Source organism: Idiotropiscis lumnitzeri, chromosome 2 (genome assembly GCF_059441095.1).
Source record: "Idiotropiscis lumnitzeri isolate Australia: NSW breed Sydney's pygmy pipehorse chromosome 2, RoL_Ilum_1.0, whole genome shotgun sequence".
In the NCBI taxonomy this organism is placed as follows: domain Eukaryota; kingdom Metazoa; phylum Chordata; class Actinopteri; order Syngnathiformes; family Syngnathidae; genus Idiotropiscis; species Idiotropiscis lumnitzeri.
In genome coordinates, this window is record NC_142392.1 from 12,295,780 (window position 1) to 12,312,900 (window position 17,121).

The following is a 17,121-nucleotide window of genomic DNA, read 5'->3' on the forward strand; positions in this document are numbered from 1 at the left end:
AAATTCTGTTAAAAATAATTATAATTTTGTCACCATTTAAATAGAGAAATCTAAGATCATAAAAGAATGAATGCATGTTCCGTGGAATGTGATTTGTCAACACGGAAACGCCCTGAGTGATGAAAACGTTAACATATGGTTCAGGAACAGGTCTGTTTGACGGCCAAAGTCTGACTATGGTAAACAATTGATAATTAGACCTCAATGAAGTGATTGTGCAGTTGAAAAAGTTCATATATTGACTGTGCAAAGCTAAAGTGAGAAACTAGGATTAACTATTTGGCAAACACGAGAACGTATTCAGTCTCGAGGAAGACTGAATACAGTAAAATTGCAATAAGAAGAACAATAAACCAGCCCAGAGTGTTACAATGTCCTGGAAACAAAAGTTTGGGATTGCCCCTGAGGGTGAAATTCCTCTCTGAACTCCTCCTTTTTGCCCCCGGCAGCAACTCATGAAACAGGGAAACTGATAAGAGATACAATTTTGTTGAAACAGAACATGCAAGGTTAAAGGTCATGCAAAACGAAAAAAAAAAAAACACCTAATGTTCCATACTTCAGTTTGGGGACGGATGTACAAGGGTAATTCAATTAATGAAACGACATTTTGAGATGGAAATGACAGGAATGTCATGAATTATCATTTTATGAGGGGACTTTTGAGATACAGTGAACCCTCGGTTATCGCGGTTAATGGGGACCGAGACCACCCGCGAAAACTGAAAATCCGCAAAGTAGCGGCGCACTTTCAAAAATGCTTAAAAAAAAAGTGCGAAGTAGCGGCGCACCTTAAAAAATGCTTAAAAAAAATAAATATATATATATATATATATATATATATATATACGGGTAGAGAGAGAGAGTGAAATTCATGTTATAACAAAAAAACAAAACAAATTATTATTAAAACGTATTTTTTATTCCCCAGCCATTATTTTTGTATTTATTCAATTACTTCTTTTTGTATTTATTTAATTACTTCGACTTTTACCTGCTGGTACGCCGTCCGGTGTGCCCTGTGAAATGAAAGGTGGCATTCTTCATTTATTTATTTATTCATTTATTCATTCATAACTGACAGCCTCGCGCTCCGCTCATGCCCGGGCGGAAGTTGTTCCTCTTCGGCTTAACTGCCACGCACGCCAGCCGGTCTCCTCCGGAGCTCTCGCACGGTCCCGAGCGAAGCGAAATGTCGCCGCGCTCGTGCCCGGGTGGAAGGTGCTCCTCTTCGGCTTACTGTGACGCGAGCATACCCTCCTCCTCCGGAGCTTCCATTCGGTTAAACTTAGGGGCCGCTTGGCACCGCGCGAGTGCCCGGGCGGAAGGTGCTCCTCGATGGCTTAACTGCCGCACACCGGCCGGAGCTCTGGTACGGTCCGAACCGCGCGAAACGTCGCCCCAAATCGTGCCCGGGGGAACGTGCTCTTCTTCGTCCACTCTCTTCTTCGTCCATTTTCTTCTTCGTCCACTCTCCTCTTCGGCGCACGCCGGCCGTCTAACCGCTCCAGCGCCCCCTCGTGCCGCTCGGCGAAACTACAATGCCCCCGAATATTTTTTAGACCCGCGAAGCACTGAAGCGCGAAGTAGCGAGGGTTCACTGTACAGTAAATTGATATAAATTAAATTTGAAATTTTTAGTCTGCGCATAATCCACTTCAAAGAATACTGACTCATTGGTTGAGGAAAACGGGGTTATACAGTGAACCCCCGCTACTTCGCGGTTCACCTTTCGCGGGTTCAGTGCTTTGCGGGTCTAAAAAATATTCGGGGGCATTGTAGTTTCGCCGAGCGGCACAAGGGGGCGCTGAAGCGGTTAGACGGCCGGCGTGCGCCGAAGAGGAGAGTGGACGAAGAAGAGAGTGGCCGAAGAAGAGCAGGTTCCCCCGGACACGATTGGTGGCGACGGACACGATCGGGGGCGACGTTTCGGACCGTACCCGAGCTGCGGCCGGCGTGCGTGGCAGTTAAGCCGAAGAGAAACAACTTCCGCCCGGGCACTCGCGCGGCGACATTTTGCTTCGTTCGGGGCCGTGCGTGAGCTCCGAAGGAGACCGGCCGGCGTGCGTGGTAGTTAAGCCGAATAGGAGCACCTTCCCCGGGCACCGGCGGAGCGCGAGGCTGTCAGTTATGAATGAATAAATAAATAAATGAAGAATGCCACCTTTCATTTCACTGTCATGATCCGTGCCTGTCATGCCGCGTGTGTTTTTGTTTTTTCAGCTGTGTGGGCGTTCTTCCAGCGATCGTCTCGTCAGCTGCTGCGAGACGCGCTGATTACACTGACTATATTGTGATTATAAATATCTTTGTATCACCACCTTTTTTCCCGGGTCTGCGTTTGGAGAGTCCTGTTCAATCCTCCAGTCCTGCTGGAGGATCATAACATTCACAGGGCACACCGGACGGCGTACCAGTCGAAGTAATTAAATAAATACAAAAAGAAGTAATTGAATAAATACAAAAATAATGGCTGGGGAATAAAAAAATAATAAGTTTTAATCATAATTAGTTTTTTTGTTATAACATGAATTTCACTCTCTCTCTCTACCCATATATATATATATATATATATATATATATATTTTTTTTTTTTTTTAAAGCATTTTTGAAGGTGTGCCGCTACTTTGCACCTATATATATATATATATATATATATATATATATAGGTGCGAAGTATATATATATATATATACACGTTTTTTTTTTGTTTTTTTTTCCTTCTTTTTTTCTTTTTGACGGTGCGACGCTACTTTGCGGATTTTCAGTTTTCGCGGGTGGTCTCGGTCCCCATTAACCGCGATAACCGGGGGTTCACTGTATTAGTTCAGTGGTTCTCAATTATTTCCTGTCACGCCTCCCCCCTACCAAGAAGAAAATAAATTCGCGCCCCCCCCACCACAATTTTGTACTCATGTACATGTTCTTTGTATATTAATGTTAGATTGTCAATAAAATATCCCTTAACAAAGATAAATTGATTAAAAAATATATCATTTTGAGAACGACTACTGTGAGGATCTCGAAACTCAGCACTCTGTGGTGCGAATATTGATGGGATGATAAATATTTACTATACGTTTTTGTTTAGTTTTTTTTTACTTTATTAACATGAACAAACCAAACAGTTATTAATACATACATAATATAGAAAAGACAAAAAGAGCCAGGGGGATTTCAAACAAAAATTCTGTATAAATAACATAAAGCAACAGTTTTAATTTGTTGACTACACATTTTTTTTTATGTTTACAATCTGTTTGACGTCAAACCGCTTCGTTGTGATGACGTCAGCCATTTCCGTGTTCCAGCCTGAGAGCGTCTGCTAAAGTGCTCACGTAGCCATCGTCTTATTTTGTTTGGATACGTAATGGTTGCAATACAACATTTCTGTTCATAGCTGCTGGCTCTCCGCCCGAACGCGGTTTGAGTCAGACTTCTTTTCAAAGTCGAGCGTCCATCGAAGCAATTCATTTTAGCGATTAGCGCGCTTAGCGCCTCCTTGCTCGCTCTGCTGCTGCGCAAGATAGCTTAGCATTTAAAGAGCGGCGAAAGAAATCACTTCCGGGTCAACGAGCGACGGGGTGACGCTTTTTTTTGTTAATCAGTACTGCGTGAACTCGGGGCACAAACAGCTTTGACGAGCTCAAACTCGCGTTGTCTGAGATCGCCTTTTTTGGTCCCAAAACCATGTAAATCATGTTCCCCAGGGTCCCACGCGCCCCCCTCAGCATCGCACCGCGCCTCCCCAGGGGGGCGCGCCCGACTATTTGAGAATCACTGTATTAGTTAGTTAAAAAAAGAATAGCTTAATTATAGTTGACGTGTTCATGGGGATTGAATATGAATCATAAACAGAAGACAAAACCAATTGGCATTGGCATTTGTAAAATATGATGAGGGATTAAGTTGGTGAGCTCTTATGGGAGACGGGGCGAGACGCGAATGGATTGAAGCTTCCGCCAGTGACCCGTCCAATAGTGTCACCACCACACAGCTGTGCCGGGTGGCCGTCCTCGAGGGCGTGCGCCTCCCAGTTACTGACATCAAGCGAAACAGTCCGTCAATGAGAAACTGCTAATCAGTATGAGTAGAACCCCCGTTTCTGCATCGATGAAAGAAAATATTGTATTAGATGGAGAAAAAGAATTGTTACACTTGCGGGTTCAGGGGGCCAAGAGTGCTAATTCACCGGGAAAGGAAAAAAGAATATGGGGGGAAAAAAATGTAATAAAACGGGGCGGAAGCAGCTCATGCAGCAGCCGACACATGCAGCTCCCATTGCGTCTGCTCTTTCCATTTCCGCTGCTCCTGGGCCAGGTTCTGGTGACGCAGCGCCACAGCAGGCTTGTTGTCCGCACCTGCCGGTCAACAAGGTCACGTAACAGAAGTAGGGTGGTTATAGACATGGGTTGTGAGTGGGACGTGCTCTTGCTGTGGGGTCACTGGGTGATGAGCGGTCCAAACCGAGCCACTTCCTGAAATGTGCCATCCTGTGGACCAGCGCCATGCCAGTCACAAAGAGGTCCACTAGCACGGGGGCGCCATCGCTACCCCCTCCTCCGACAACGCTTCGATGGCTTCCAAACGCACAGTTGATGCCTCAACCCGATTGGGACCACATTCCACGATAGGGGTGCCCGCGGAGCCTCAGCATTCAAGGACCGGCAGGTCTTGGCATTCCGGTGACGATTGATGGACAACAGTTTTTGATGGTGGAACAAGATATTCCACGCTTTGCAAGCTCCTTCTGCATATCCCAATGAGCAACAACACTGTCACGTTTGTGGGACTCTTGAGATTGGCCGAGTCACTGCCGTGGACCGAACCCGCACCTGTGAAACAAACACTGGAATTCGAGTGGGACTGAATTTCCAGAAGGGACTGAATTTGACTGTGCACATCCGGCGGGGGAAGCATATGTTGTCCTCCGTTCCAGCAGATTAGGCAGCTCTGAGACCAGGGTGGTGTTTCAGCACCCATTACGAATTCCTCTGTTATGGAACATTTTCCGAATTTCTCGGCACTATGGTAGACAGTGAATGGTTCACTCTGAAGCGAAAGCTCTGTTTGCGTCTCTGCCAGAGGGGTTGTGGACCCCGGGGTCTGACTGATGTTGTGCTCTGCTCCACAGCTTCTCCAATTTGTTTTTGCTATATCTGCAAAAGTTTTTATATTATTGTGAAAGAAATTGAGTTTGTCATGTCATCATGTTTCAAAACTATGCTTACGGGTTAATAGAAGGTCACAAAAACATGGACCTCTTAAACAGGAAAACGTGAGTTCAGTGGTAACAGAGTTGTGTCTATGCTGGCAGTTGAGCAGGAAGCCACAAAAACAGATGCACGCCTTGAACCGTGTTTGACAGAAAACCGTTTAGCTCGCATTTAATAACAGAAGTGTGACCCAAACATGTCTTGCAAGCTGAAACCGTTCGAACAACAGGAAGCGTGTGGACGGGTGTGATGAAGTCAAAGTGTTCATGTTTTTCCATTCTTTATGAGTTTGCATATTCAAATTGCTTTGCTGTGCTTCAATAAAACACCGCACAGGAGCGGTAAAGCTTTTCTCTTTGGCGGACTGCTCCTCGCAAGTGACAAAGACAATCTTGGCTGGGTGATTCATTTGTGCAGGCTTGTCTCGTTTTTGGCAAAAACTATGACATATCTTGTTCAAGCAATTCCTTATGGAAGGAATTCTGCCTGACTCTAAAAAATGTGCACACTGCGGCAAAAAGATCAATGGAGGTTGATGAATTTTCGTGGATAAAACACAAAGGATTAAGTTTTTTAATAAATCAAGTACGTATTGGTCTTATTTATGAAATTTTTACTGGCTCGGTCAATGAACCTCCGGTGGCTCTGCACTGTTTTGTGCACGTGTGCATAGTTTCACCCCATCCAAGCAATTAAAATACATTGAATGCATCCATCCAGGGTTGCACGGATCTCATCAGTGAACAAGCGCATGCTGCAAGGAATGCAGCTGCATCTTTGGCTTACTATGGGCTTAAAAAGGCTGAAAGTCACAACCCCCTTTTCTACCTACAAGTCCAGGAACATTTAGTTCCTGGTAAAGTTCCTGTGGCCCAGGTGGTTTGCATCTCCCCCGCAACTTATAGTTCCTGGTAATTTTTGCAAATGACAATGATGACGGAACAATGGGAGGTGTTGTGTTACTTTGTTACTCATTACTGACACCCTATGGCTGTTAAGCATCATTGCAGTTCCAAAATAATTCAGTGAACTCTTAAAATATTATGGTGTATCTTAGTCGAATTTGAATACATATTGGATAACTTTAAAATATACAGTCATTATTCAAATATGTCAACACAAAAGTCAGAGTGAAAGTGTTGTTGCTTAATGCTGATGTGTAAGAACTTTTACTCTTCAAACGTAATCTTGTTTTAAAATTTATTTAGAAACAGAAATTTTATAAAAATAAAAAGAGTAATGTCAGAACGTACTAGCAGGATAAATGTCATTTTGGGTAAAAAAACAAAAAACAAACGTAAATCATGCAATAAATAGCCACTCTGATTCCAGGGCCCCTTTAATTCTTTTAGGGATGCAGGTTATCATGAAAGCAAAAAGTACCCACGATGAAACTATCTATAAATGCAAAAAGAAATACTTGAAAACGTATTTCGCTTGAAGGATTCCTATTTTATCAATGACATTAGGTTGCGATGGCCCCCAGTGGCCCCCATCAATATGTTAGGGTCCCACCACAGGTGTTCCATCAGACGCACACAATAGCCTGTGTGTGCTAACTTCAGCTCGCTTCCAGAAACGTCTGTGACTATGTCAGGAATGAAATTGAGCATCAGCCGCAACGTGCTTCCTTTTTAAATGCTCGTTTATCACAGCTGTGCTGCCAAAGGGAGGTTTACATCGAAGGACGTAATTTATTGAAATGCCCCCATGGTTTGGTCCAAGTCGGGGTCGCACGCATTGTTCCGTGTGCGGCAGGCACCAGTCAAGGTAGTACGGTAGAAACAATATAAGACAAAGTCGACGCACAAGGTTTGACTTGAACAAACCAAATTTGTCTTTTTGTGTCCGACAGACGTCAGTGAAAACAATCTCTGTTCTGTGAAAGAGGAGCCAGACTTGACTCACATCAAAAAGGAGGAGGAGGAGGAGGAGATCAACAAGTCACCACTGAACGTTGTCCATATAAAGACTGAAAATGAAAACAAGGATGAGAGTGAGGACAACAGAGGGGCGGAGCCTCCAAGCAGCAGCTCAAGTCATCACGTGACAACAGAAGGTGATGAAGACCACTGGGGGCCATCACAAGCACATAATGAGGACACATTAGACGCTCATGACGATGGTGATACTAATGATGATGATAATGGGCAAGCTAAAGGTGAAAGGGTATGTCACACTGACTCATTCACTTCAAAGCTGTCTTTAAAACCGCACACGAGAACACACAGTGGAGAAAAAACATTTTCTTTCTCGGTTTGTGGCAAAAGCTTCTCTCGAAAGTTTCATTTAACAATCCACACAAGAACACACAGTGGAGAAACATCTTTTTCCTGCTCAGTTTGTGGCAAAAGCTTTTCTTTTAAGTCAAATTTAAAAACACATACACGATTACACACTGGAGAAAAACCTTTTTCATGCTCAGTTTGTGGAAAATGCTTCCCTCGAAAGGCAAATTTAGTAAGGCACACAAGAACGCACAGTGGAGAAAAAACTTTTTCCTGCTCAGTTTGTGGAAAATGCTTCTCTGGAAAGGCAAATTTAACACAACATACAAGAACACACAGTGGAGAAAAACCTTTTTCCTGCTCAGTTTGTGGCAAGAGTTTCTATCGAAAGGCAAATTTAACACAACATACAAGAACACACAGTGGAGAAAAACCTTTTTCCTGCTCAGTTTGTGGCAAGAGTTTCTATCGAAAGGCAAATTTAACACAACATACAAGAACACACAGTGGTGAAAAACCTTTTTCCTGCTCAGTTTGTGGCAAGAGTTTCTATCGAAAGGCAAATTTAACACAACATACAAGAACACACAGTGGTGAAAAATCTTTTTCCTGCTCTGTTTGTGGAAAATGCTTCTCTCAAAAGGCAGGTTTAACATATCACACAAGAAAGCACAGTGGAGAAAAACCTTTTTCATGCTCAGTTTGTGGCAAGAGTTACTCTGACAAGTCTAATTTAACAAGCCACACAAGAACACACAGTGGTGAAAAACCTTTTTCTTGCTCTGTTTGTGGAAAATGCTTCTCTCAAAAGGCAGGTTTAACATATCACGCAAGAAAGCACAGTGGAGAAAAACCTTTTTCATGCTCGGTTTGTGGCAAAAGTTTCTCTGACAAGTCTATTTTAACAAGGCACACAAGAACACACAGTGGTGAAAAACCTTTTTCTTGCTCGGTTTGTGGCAAAAGCTTCCTGCATAAGTCGCATTTAACAATCCACAAAAGATCACACACTGGAGAAAAACCTTTTTCCTGCTCAGTTTGTGCCAAGAGTTTCTCTCAAAAGTGGCATTTACGACGCCACACAAGAACACACAGTGGAGAAAAAACTTTTTCCTACTCAGTTTGTGCCAAGAGGTTCTCTCGAAAGTCGTATTTACAAAGCCACACAAGAACACACAGTGGAGACAAGCCATTCAGTTGCAGCGTTCGTTCTAAAAAAAATTGTCACTAAACAGGGAGCTGAGAGACACGATTGTGCTGGCGAGAATTGCAGCGATCCTTGAAGATTAAAAAAAGACAAAAAAAATGAAAGAACCGACTCTTTGTGGTAAGATGTAAATGTGATTTTCAATAAAATATGATGAAATTGAATTTTGCAAAGCTCTTTTATTGAGATCAGTGCCAGAAGAACCACTGTCTGAGTGGTGATGATTTTTTTGTGTGTTTACTTCAATCATGTAAATAAAATTTATTGCTTTTGCCTGGTACAACATTTTTTAACATTATGCTTTTCAGTTGTCTTTTTAATCGCATTTAATGGAAAAGGTGTGAGAAGAAACAGTGCTTATGAAATCGGTGCCTTCCACAATCATCAATAAAATCACTTGTTCCACTTGCTCAACTCGCCTTCATTACGCTGTGAAAAGGTGAAAAACAGAACTCGAAGTTGAACTATAAAAAGAACAAGAAAGAGAAACGCAAATAGTCTCAGTTTCTCGCAAAAGTTTTGGAATGTCAGGAGTTGGCAACTTGATGGCGACTGGAGTCAGCGCTGGTTTTCTCGCTGTGTTTGGCTGGCTCGTATATGTATGGTCCATTGAACAAAACTCAAACTCTTCAAATATCCCCTCACATACATTTAATATTTCACTTTCTGAATAAATTTCTGACTGGCTAAATACACTTTCTAGGTTGAGCTCTATCAAGCGTTTGGGGTTTGTTGCTAAGCAGAATCTCACTTCAGAAAAACTATAATGTAAAAAATACTTAGGTATTAAATTAATTCAATAACCCGACCCCGGATGAGCGGCTGTCAGGTTTAAAAGGTCCTGACGCCTTCATTAGACTGAATTAAATGCTGAGAACCAGAGGAATAACCAGGGAAGGTTTTGTCTTTTCTCCATCGCGATGGGAGGAGAAGCCAGGAGGTGAAGTAGGCGTCTTGCCAGTTCAATCTCCCGCACTCTCACTGACTCCTTCGCCCATCCCTCTGGACTTTATTCAGAGAAAAACGAAACCTATGGAAAGTGAAACTTAAAACAAGCGTGTGGGTGTGCGCATGTGTGCTGAAGCAATGATGTGCGTGTCTGTGATTGTGTGTGTAATTATCATTGATACAAATAGTGTATAAAAAACATGATTAAAAATACACAAACTATTTACATACTCTCACATTTCCCCCCTGTTTGTCGGATTTAAATCATGTCCATACGGCTTTAAGATGAGTCATCAGGAAATAAAACATATAAAAATACATTTCAATGTGCCTAGTGAAAAATAACAAAACTGTCTCCACGCAGAGCTTGTCTCTGGGGGACTCGATGCAGGCCCCTTGCCTCGCTGTAGGAGGAGACAGCCGTCTTTACCTCCCGGATCTTCGTGTGTGGGGCTTGGGCGACAAGTCCATATTCATTTTACGTTTCAGTGTCCAGTTCGAGTTCGTCATTGTCCAGTTCGAGTTTGTCATACTCAACATCAATCAGATTGTAATGTTATTTTTGGGCAACAAACATGCAATCAATCATCATTTTTGTCATAAAAATAATGCAACAAAAACAGACTACACACAACAAAAAATGAAAACCATAATTATCCCGATATATATTGTGTCTTTCAAATTCTTCATAGTGGTCATAACATCAATAATTGTTTCATTTTTAAAACTTTAAATGCAATTATGTTCTTCAATCAAGGTTCAAATTTCTTTATGTACGTCATTAATTTCCAAACCATATCTAATCTTTTTATTCTGTGGCTTCAACATTCGTATCTGTGGCTGGTGGTGTGGTTCTGATGTGCGTGTGGTCCGAGATTGTGACTCGGGGAGGGATTCGCGTTGCTAGGCCTTTAGCTGGAAACCGGTGAAGCTTGTACTGCAACTGGTGGATCCAGCTGCCACGCCCCGCGACCTTTGCAGCGTCGGGGTCACCGCCATCATCTGGCGAGGGCCATCTCAGCATTCACTTCCCCCCAACGGAGTCGTTTCAACACCTTGAAGAAGAGTTGGTCTTCCACACGGACGTGAATTCTCTGTGAATCAGAAAAACACTTGACCAGTATTTGCGTCTTTTGCATCTTTTTCGGTCAAACATGTTTTTTGTTGGTGGTTCTGATGAACCTGAGAGTCTATAGGGGATAGTGTCCTTCCTTCGGCTGGCATTGTCCTCATTGCTGTGATTGAAACACAGTCTGGCCATTGTCTCCTTTTTTTTTTTTTTTTTTTCATTAGTGCGTTCCACAAGTCCTGCAGACTGTATGCACAGTGACGCTTTGAGTCCATTTTTAACAACTGTCCCACTTGTTACAACATCATTCACAAAATGCATCATTTTCACTTCAAATCACTTCTTGAAATTCCAAATGTCAGGATAATTTGATTACACAACACTTTTCCCAATCGTTTTTAGCATCAGCATGTGTTGTTGGAAACAGCTTGATCCATTTTGAAAACATATCAATCATAGTCAAACAATATTGCAACCCAAACAAATAACAGTGTCCAAAAAACATTTTTTTTTTGTTGTTGAAAAGTCTGTATGTGGGAACAATTTCATATCATACTTCCCCCTGTTGACACACGACTATCTGCTCGTGTGTCACTCAATGTTTGCATCATTGTCCACCCAATATGCATGTTCAATTAGTGGTGCCTTTTTCCCTGGCCTGAGATCAACTTGTCAAGTTGATTTACTGTGTGTGTGTGTGTGGGGGTGGGTGTGTGTGTGTGTGTGTGTGTGTGTGTGCTTTCATGAAACCTCTTGTGCTTTGTTGACTCTGGGGTTATGGCTTGGCTCCAGCCTTTATTCAATCGTAATCGTGTCATTTTCTGTTCAGAAATTTTTTTTATTTACAAATACTTACTTAGACGTGTTTTATGCGCAACTTTTCTTTTATCTTTTGTGATTTTTAAAGCACCCGTTCGCCCAAAATCAACAGAACACAAGAACATTTTATCTTGACTGTGAGTTCACATTGTAACCATACAGCTCATACAAGATGGGAAACTCCAAATTTTAATTAGCTCACAACCGCCTACGCTCTTCCTGCTTATCCTAACAATTTCTCTCTTTTACAAGTTATCTGTTGGTATCGCACTACTAATACTCCCATCGCATAAAAGTCAGCGTGATTTCTTCCTACAACCTTGGTTCTCAGACACTTTCTTATCAGTCTGGAAGGTGCACCTGGTCTTCAAGTCCTACACGTCTTAACTCCTCCAGTCGGGAGGAAAATATGTCAAAAAGTCAAGTCATGGGTTTGGTGAAAATTTGGACGGCTCCACAGTCGTGTGGCGCCTTCTAAATGGTGCGTGGAAAAAGAATGGCGCTGGGCTTAAATGCATCGCACCTTATTAATGTAATGTTACAATTAAATCGCCGTGCAATGTGAATGTCGTGTGATGGAATGTCATTTTTTCATTCCTTAAAGCAGCAGTGAAAGCTCTTGATCACACTCTTAAGTGGTTCTCTGCCACGAAATCCAAATTGTTGTGACTAATATGCAAATGGATTCACTTTCCTGTGTTTCTGCAGCAACACAAGTCCATGAAGCCATTTTTTTGCAGTCACTGTTTGCCCAAATGGCTTATATTAATAATTTGGTAGTGCATTAAGATGCTTTGTAAATCCAATCTTGCAGTGTATCTCCACAAGTTCCAACATACACAACCCATTTTATGGCCATGATACTATTGTTTTAAACTCACCCTAAACCTGTTGGGCTCTTTCTCTGCCGCATAAATTACAGCCCTGAGAGACTTTGGGCTCCAACTTTATCTATGAAAGGTCAGGGACTTAATGGAGGTCATGAAAGTCCCAAGGAAGGTGTTTACACAAAAGTGGTCTGGCAAAGATTTATTACTATTTTTCTTCACTGACAATGCGTCCTTTTAAAGTTTTGACTCTTGTGTAAATTCGCCCTTGCTTATTAATTCTGATATTAAAGTCCAATTGTCAGTGTATCACGGCCTAATAAGCAAAACGCATGTTGATGTAGAAGTCCTTCTACACACACTTTTTATGTTAGTTTTTTTTCTTTCGCCATGTGATCCTCTGTTGCTTCTCTCTTCGTCCTGAAAAGTTATTGTTTATCACAAGACTCTCTGCTTCCTTCTTTTTTTTAAATGTTTTCTCTTTTTCTTCCTTCTGCTCAACACGTTCAAGCTTTTTGTGCATAATTTAGAATCTTCTTTTCCATTTTACAAGTTGGCCAATTTAAATTAGGTTGTTTTATCTGAAAAGCCTGTAATTCTCTTTTTCGTTTTTCACATAATCACAAATTTCTTATCACAAAATGAGCATGTTAATTCTACTTCAAAGTGGACAAGTACACATCAATGTTATTTGCAATTTCTAATTTCTTCTCTGCTTTAATGAAAATTAAAGCCCTTGCCAAATTTTTCCTGTATCATTTATATTTCTGCATTTCATTGCATCTCTGGCCTACTTTAATATAAACATCATCAACTGGAATATGAAATCTAAAATATTTATTTCTTCAATTCACCAAAAAGCAAAATCTAATTTCTATCCTCCTTCTCTCACTGAACTCTCTCTCTTCCTCCTCCTCACTTGGGACCTCTTTACAAAGCTGTTTCTCCTACACGCCTCAGGATTTACAACCACCCCCTCCTGCTTGCCTTCAATCAAAAGGCCTCTCTTCCTAATTTCCAAATTCACTGCAGCTTTTCCACAACCACTCAAACCTACCAATGTCTCGAATCAAAATTTAAAAAATCAAGAAACACCGATGTTTTTGCAAAAATTCCTCTCACTTTCAAAAGCTTCATCCAATTGTTAAAATTTCATAACACCTACTTCTCCCTTTCTGAAGGAGACGCAAGTATACAATTAAATAAAAACCATCATCAAAATGATATATCTTGTCTATTGAATCATGTAAGTATAAATTGTCTCATCACTAAACTTTTTCTGTAAATTAATCACATCCCCACAACTTGGGCTCTCATTATTCTGTAAAAATAAAACTAATTTCAATTCATGCAACCAACTCAGTGGCCTTCTGGGTCCCTCAACCACACAGGTTCTAATTCTGTTACTCTGTTCCATTTTTCCACTTGCAAATCTGACTATGGGCTTTCTCACTTGCCCTATCATTTGAAATTGATTTATTATAAGCAATCCTATCTGCACCAATGTCACATAAAAAAGGGTAATTGGTGTCCCATTACCAATACGGTTATTTCAGCTCAATCATTTAATCAAAAGCCAATATCTTTTGTAAATTTAGGAGAACCTCTTCATTTAAAAACTTAGTCATGCTGAAGGCTGCTTCTTCTCAAGGCAATTTCTTGCTATCTGGCCTTCTTTTAGTGTGGTCTTCCTGTGTGGTTGACGGCAGTTTCTGGCAAAGTGTCCTGATCTGCCACAATTGTAACAAATATCATCTCCGGTGGGAAGGCGTCCTTGTCTCAGCCTCTTCCACCTTGATAAAAGACTTTCTGACCTTTATTCTGATAAAAAGTGTCTATAGACCTCTGTTTCTTTTTATTTTCTATCTTCTCAGCATGGAGGGCGTGATTTACATACTCCTCCAGGGTACCTGTTGGCAGGCATATGTAATGTTTATTCACCCACTTATGAATTTCCTCTCTTGATCCTGCATGTGAAGCATTCTTCAACTGCTGTTGAAATGCCCCATCCACATCACCATCTTCCTGCAGCCTGCTGTGGTTTTAAAACACAGCTGTCATTCTCACTTTGTATTGCCCAAATGTCTCATCTTTTCTGTTTCTTGTCACCCTCTTCTCTTTTTAAGGCTACCCTCATCCAATATTCTGTTTCCTCAAAGCCATTTGTCTTCATCTTTTTGGGGTCTTTCTTTGTCTTTGCTATGATTGATTTCTGCAATGCGGCTATTTTTCGTGTTTTTAACTGACCATTAAAGCCATGCTCAGCTATCCATTTGTCTAAATACTGAATTTTATCAGGATCCTGTTTTTTGATGAACTTTCTTATCTTCACTCATCTTTTTAAACCATCCTAGGCATCTGGGTTACATTTTTTATTTTTCAGAAAACGCACATCAGGCTATTTCTCTCTTTTCTTTTTAGCCTATCCCGTTGTATAAGTTATTTTATTTAATTTCAAATTTAAATGAATTTATCTCCTCAAATCATCTTCTTTATTAACTTCTTTTGTAAATTTGGGAATTATTTTTCTCAATAAGATCTCGTCACTCATAAGTAGCCTTTTGTTGGTTACTAATCCTTGATTCCATTTTATCTCTACTTCATCAATCCTTTTAGCATAATTCCAACCACTTTTATCACTCTCCCTGATATTTAGACACACAGACAGACACACAGACATATACACGGGCCCACAAAACGACACACACAGTTCTCAACACTGAACAACTACAAACAACAATAACATGTTAGTATAACAGCAACACAATCCATCTTTATCTTTTGCCCATAATAAGTCCTTTAATTCAACTAATATCTCTCATAATTATGTATGTGCAGCCCTATAGGGCCAATGCAGCCTCTGCCACAAATGCACACTGCCACTTATACACGCAGCACATTGAGGTGAGCGCTTTATTGGTTTATCTGTATTTTTTGGGGGGTTTCTCAGGATACAGGGGGCAGTTGCAACCCCCCTCCCCCTTCTTTACCTTCTTAAGATGCCCTTTATTAGTCCCACAATGGGGAAATTCGAGATTCGAACCCAGGCCTCCTGGGGAGACTGGGTCCTGAACGCGGCGCCCTAGACCACTCGGCCATCCTGGCAGCCAACAACTTTCTCTGTCATTCTCAAATACTGGTCCTGTTTATTACCCTTACTGCAGTACATGGGATAAAATACCAAATGGTATTTGTAATCCCCAATCACACCATTCATTCATTTTGCAAACAGTTTTTTCGCAAACATCCACAAGCAAAAACGATCATTCCACATCTGACGTTGTGTGTGTGGGTTTTTTTTTTTTTTTCTTCAGCTTCTCTGCAAATTCTTCTCTCACTACCCTGAAACCTGATCCTTCAGGCTTGCCCCAGCCAGACCTCTTCTTTTGCTGTTGTCTGTTCAGCTACTTCTCCAAACCCACACACACACACACGCACGCACGCACGCACGCACACACATTCTCACTGACTCAAACTTGTTCCTTTGTTCACACACACACAGCTGCACAGCCCCCAAAACACTTCAAATAAAAACCACCGAAAATAATGCCTTATTATTCCCTGAATTTCAATGTGAAATTGTGAGTAAGACCTTCTCCTGATTGCCACTCTTTTCCATTGTCGACACCGGAGGGAACCTTTTAATTTTCGCGGAAACTTTGTCTCCCTTCTCTAGGCGGATCAATCTCTAAAATTTGCTCAGTTTATGGCCAAATTCGCTACCATCGACGCCGAGGAACAAATCAATTTGTTCACCGTGCTATCCGTGTCTAAAATGTGCTCAGTTTCAACGAGTTATGGTCAATTCGCTACCGATGAGTTATGGCCTAATTCGCTACCGATTATTTTTACATAACTCCTTGGACTAGCACGATGCAGTTTTTGTTACCGTACTGACTAAACGGTCGAGGCCCGGCCTCTGCGCGCGCTGTCTTACCCACATAAATCACCCCTTACGAATTGTGTTAATATTTTAAAATTTAAAATGGTGGCACAAAATAATTTGAAAAACAATACCTGATTTCCTCTGGATCAGCCTTGTCCTATTGGCAACCGGCATCCGGGCGGTGCGCCGTCGCAGGAACTTGGAGGCCTCGCTTTCTCAATGTTGAAGCGCTGACGTCAGATTCGATGGCGTCCAAAAGATCCAACGACGACGCCCGTCCGAGTGCGGCTGCCCGCATTCTCCACCAAATAAATGTCAGGTTTAAAACGGCCCTGACGCCTTTTTTACACTGGGAATTATTTAAATAATGATGGCTGAATGTCCAAAGTCAATCAAGCAAAGTTTTATTTTCCAATTTGCGAGTTGGTGAGAGAGAGAGAGCCGGAGGCCGAACAGGCCTGTTCGGCCTCCCACACTCACTTCATCTGACCCCCTCCTCTGACTCTCCTCCGGACATAAAGAGACAAAGAGGGGGGCTGTCTTCTGGAATTCTAGCAGGCCGGCAGGAAACAACCAATCACAACAGTCAGTTTAAAACTTCAGCTCGAAGATTCAGAAACTTGAAACCGAATGTGTGTGTGTGTGTGTGTTCAAGCTGTGCTCATGTGTGCTAAATGAGTGTCTGTGTGTATACAGTTATTAGTGATACAAATAGTGAATGAAACATGATTATGAATACACAAAATTGGTGACATATCCTAACATTTCCCCAGTTCATAACTGTTGCAGGATAAACCTGAGTGTGTCAGTGCTGTTTTGCCAATTTTCGCCTGAGCAGGGACTCATTTGGAGCATGGATGGAACCTTTCTTCCAGGACCCATGACATGGATGGGGCACAATGAGGAGTCCTGATCTTCCTC

General features: G+C 41.7%; 1 protein-coding gene across 1 annotated transcript; it reads left to right on the top strand.

The window, feature by feature from the left end:
• The first annotated feature begins 575 nt into the window (after nt 1–575).
• On the top strand, nt 576–8,744 carry LOC148341715 (uncharacterized). The gene is made up of 2 exons (XM_088287930.1): nt 576–585; nt 7,072–8,744. The coding sequence occupies exons 1-2, from the start codon at nt 576–578 to the stop codon at nt 8,673–8,675; spliced, it is 1,614 nt and encodes a 537-aa protein (XP_088144056.1). The 3' UTR covers nt 8,676–8,744.
• Nucleotides 8,745–17,121: the final 8,377 nt, after the last annotated feature.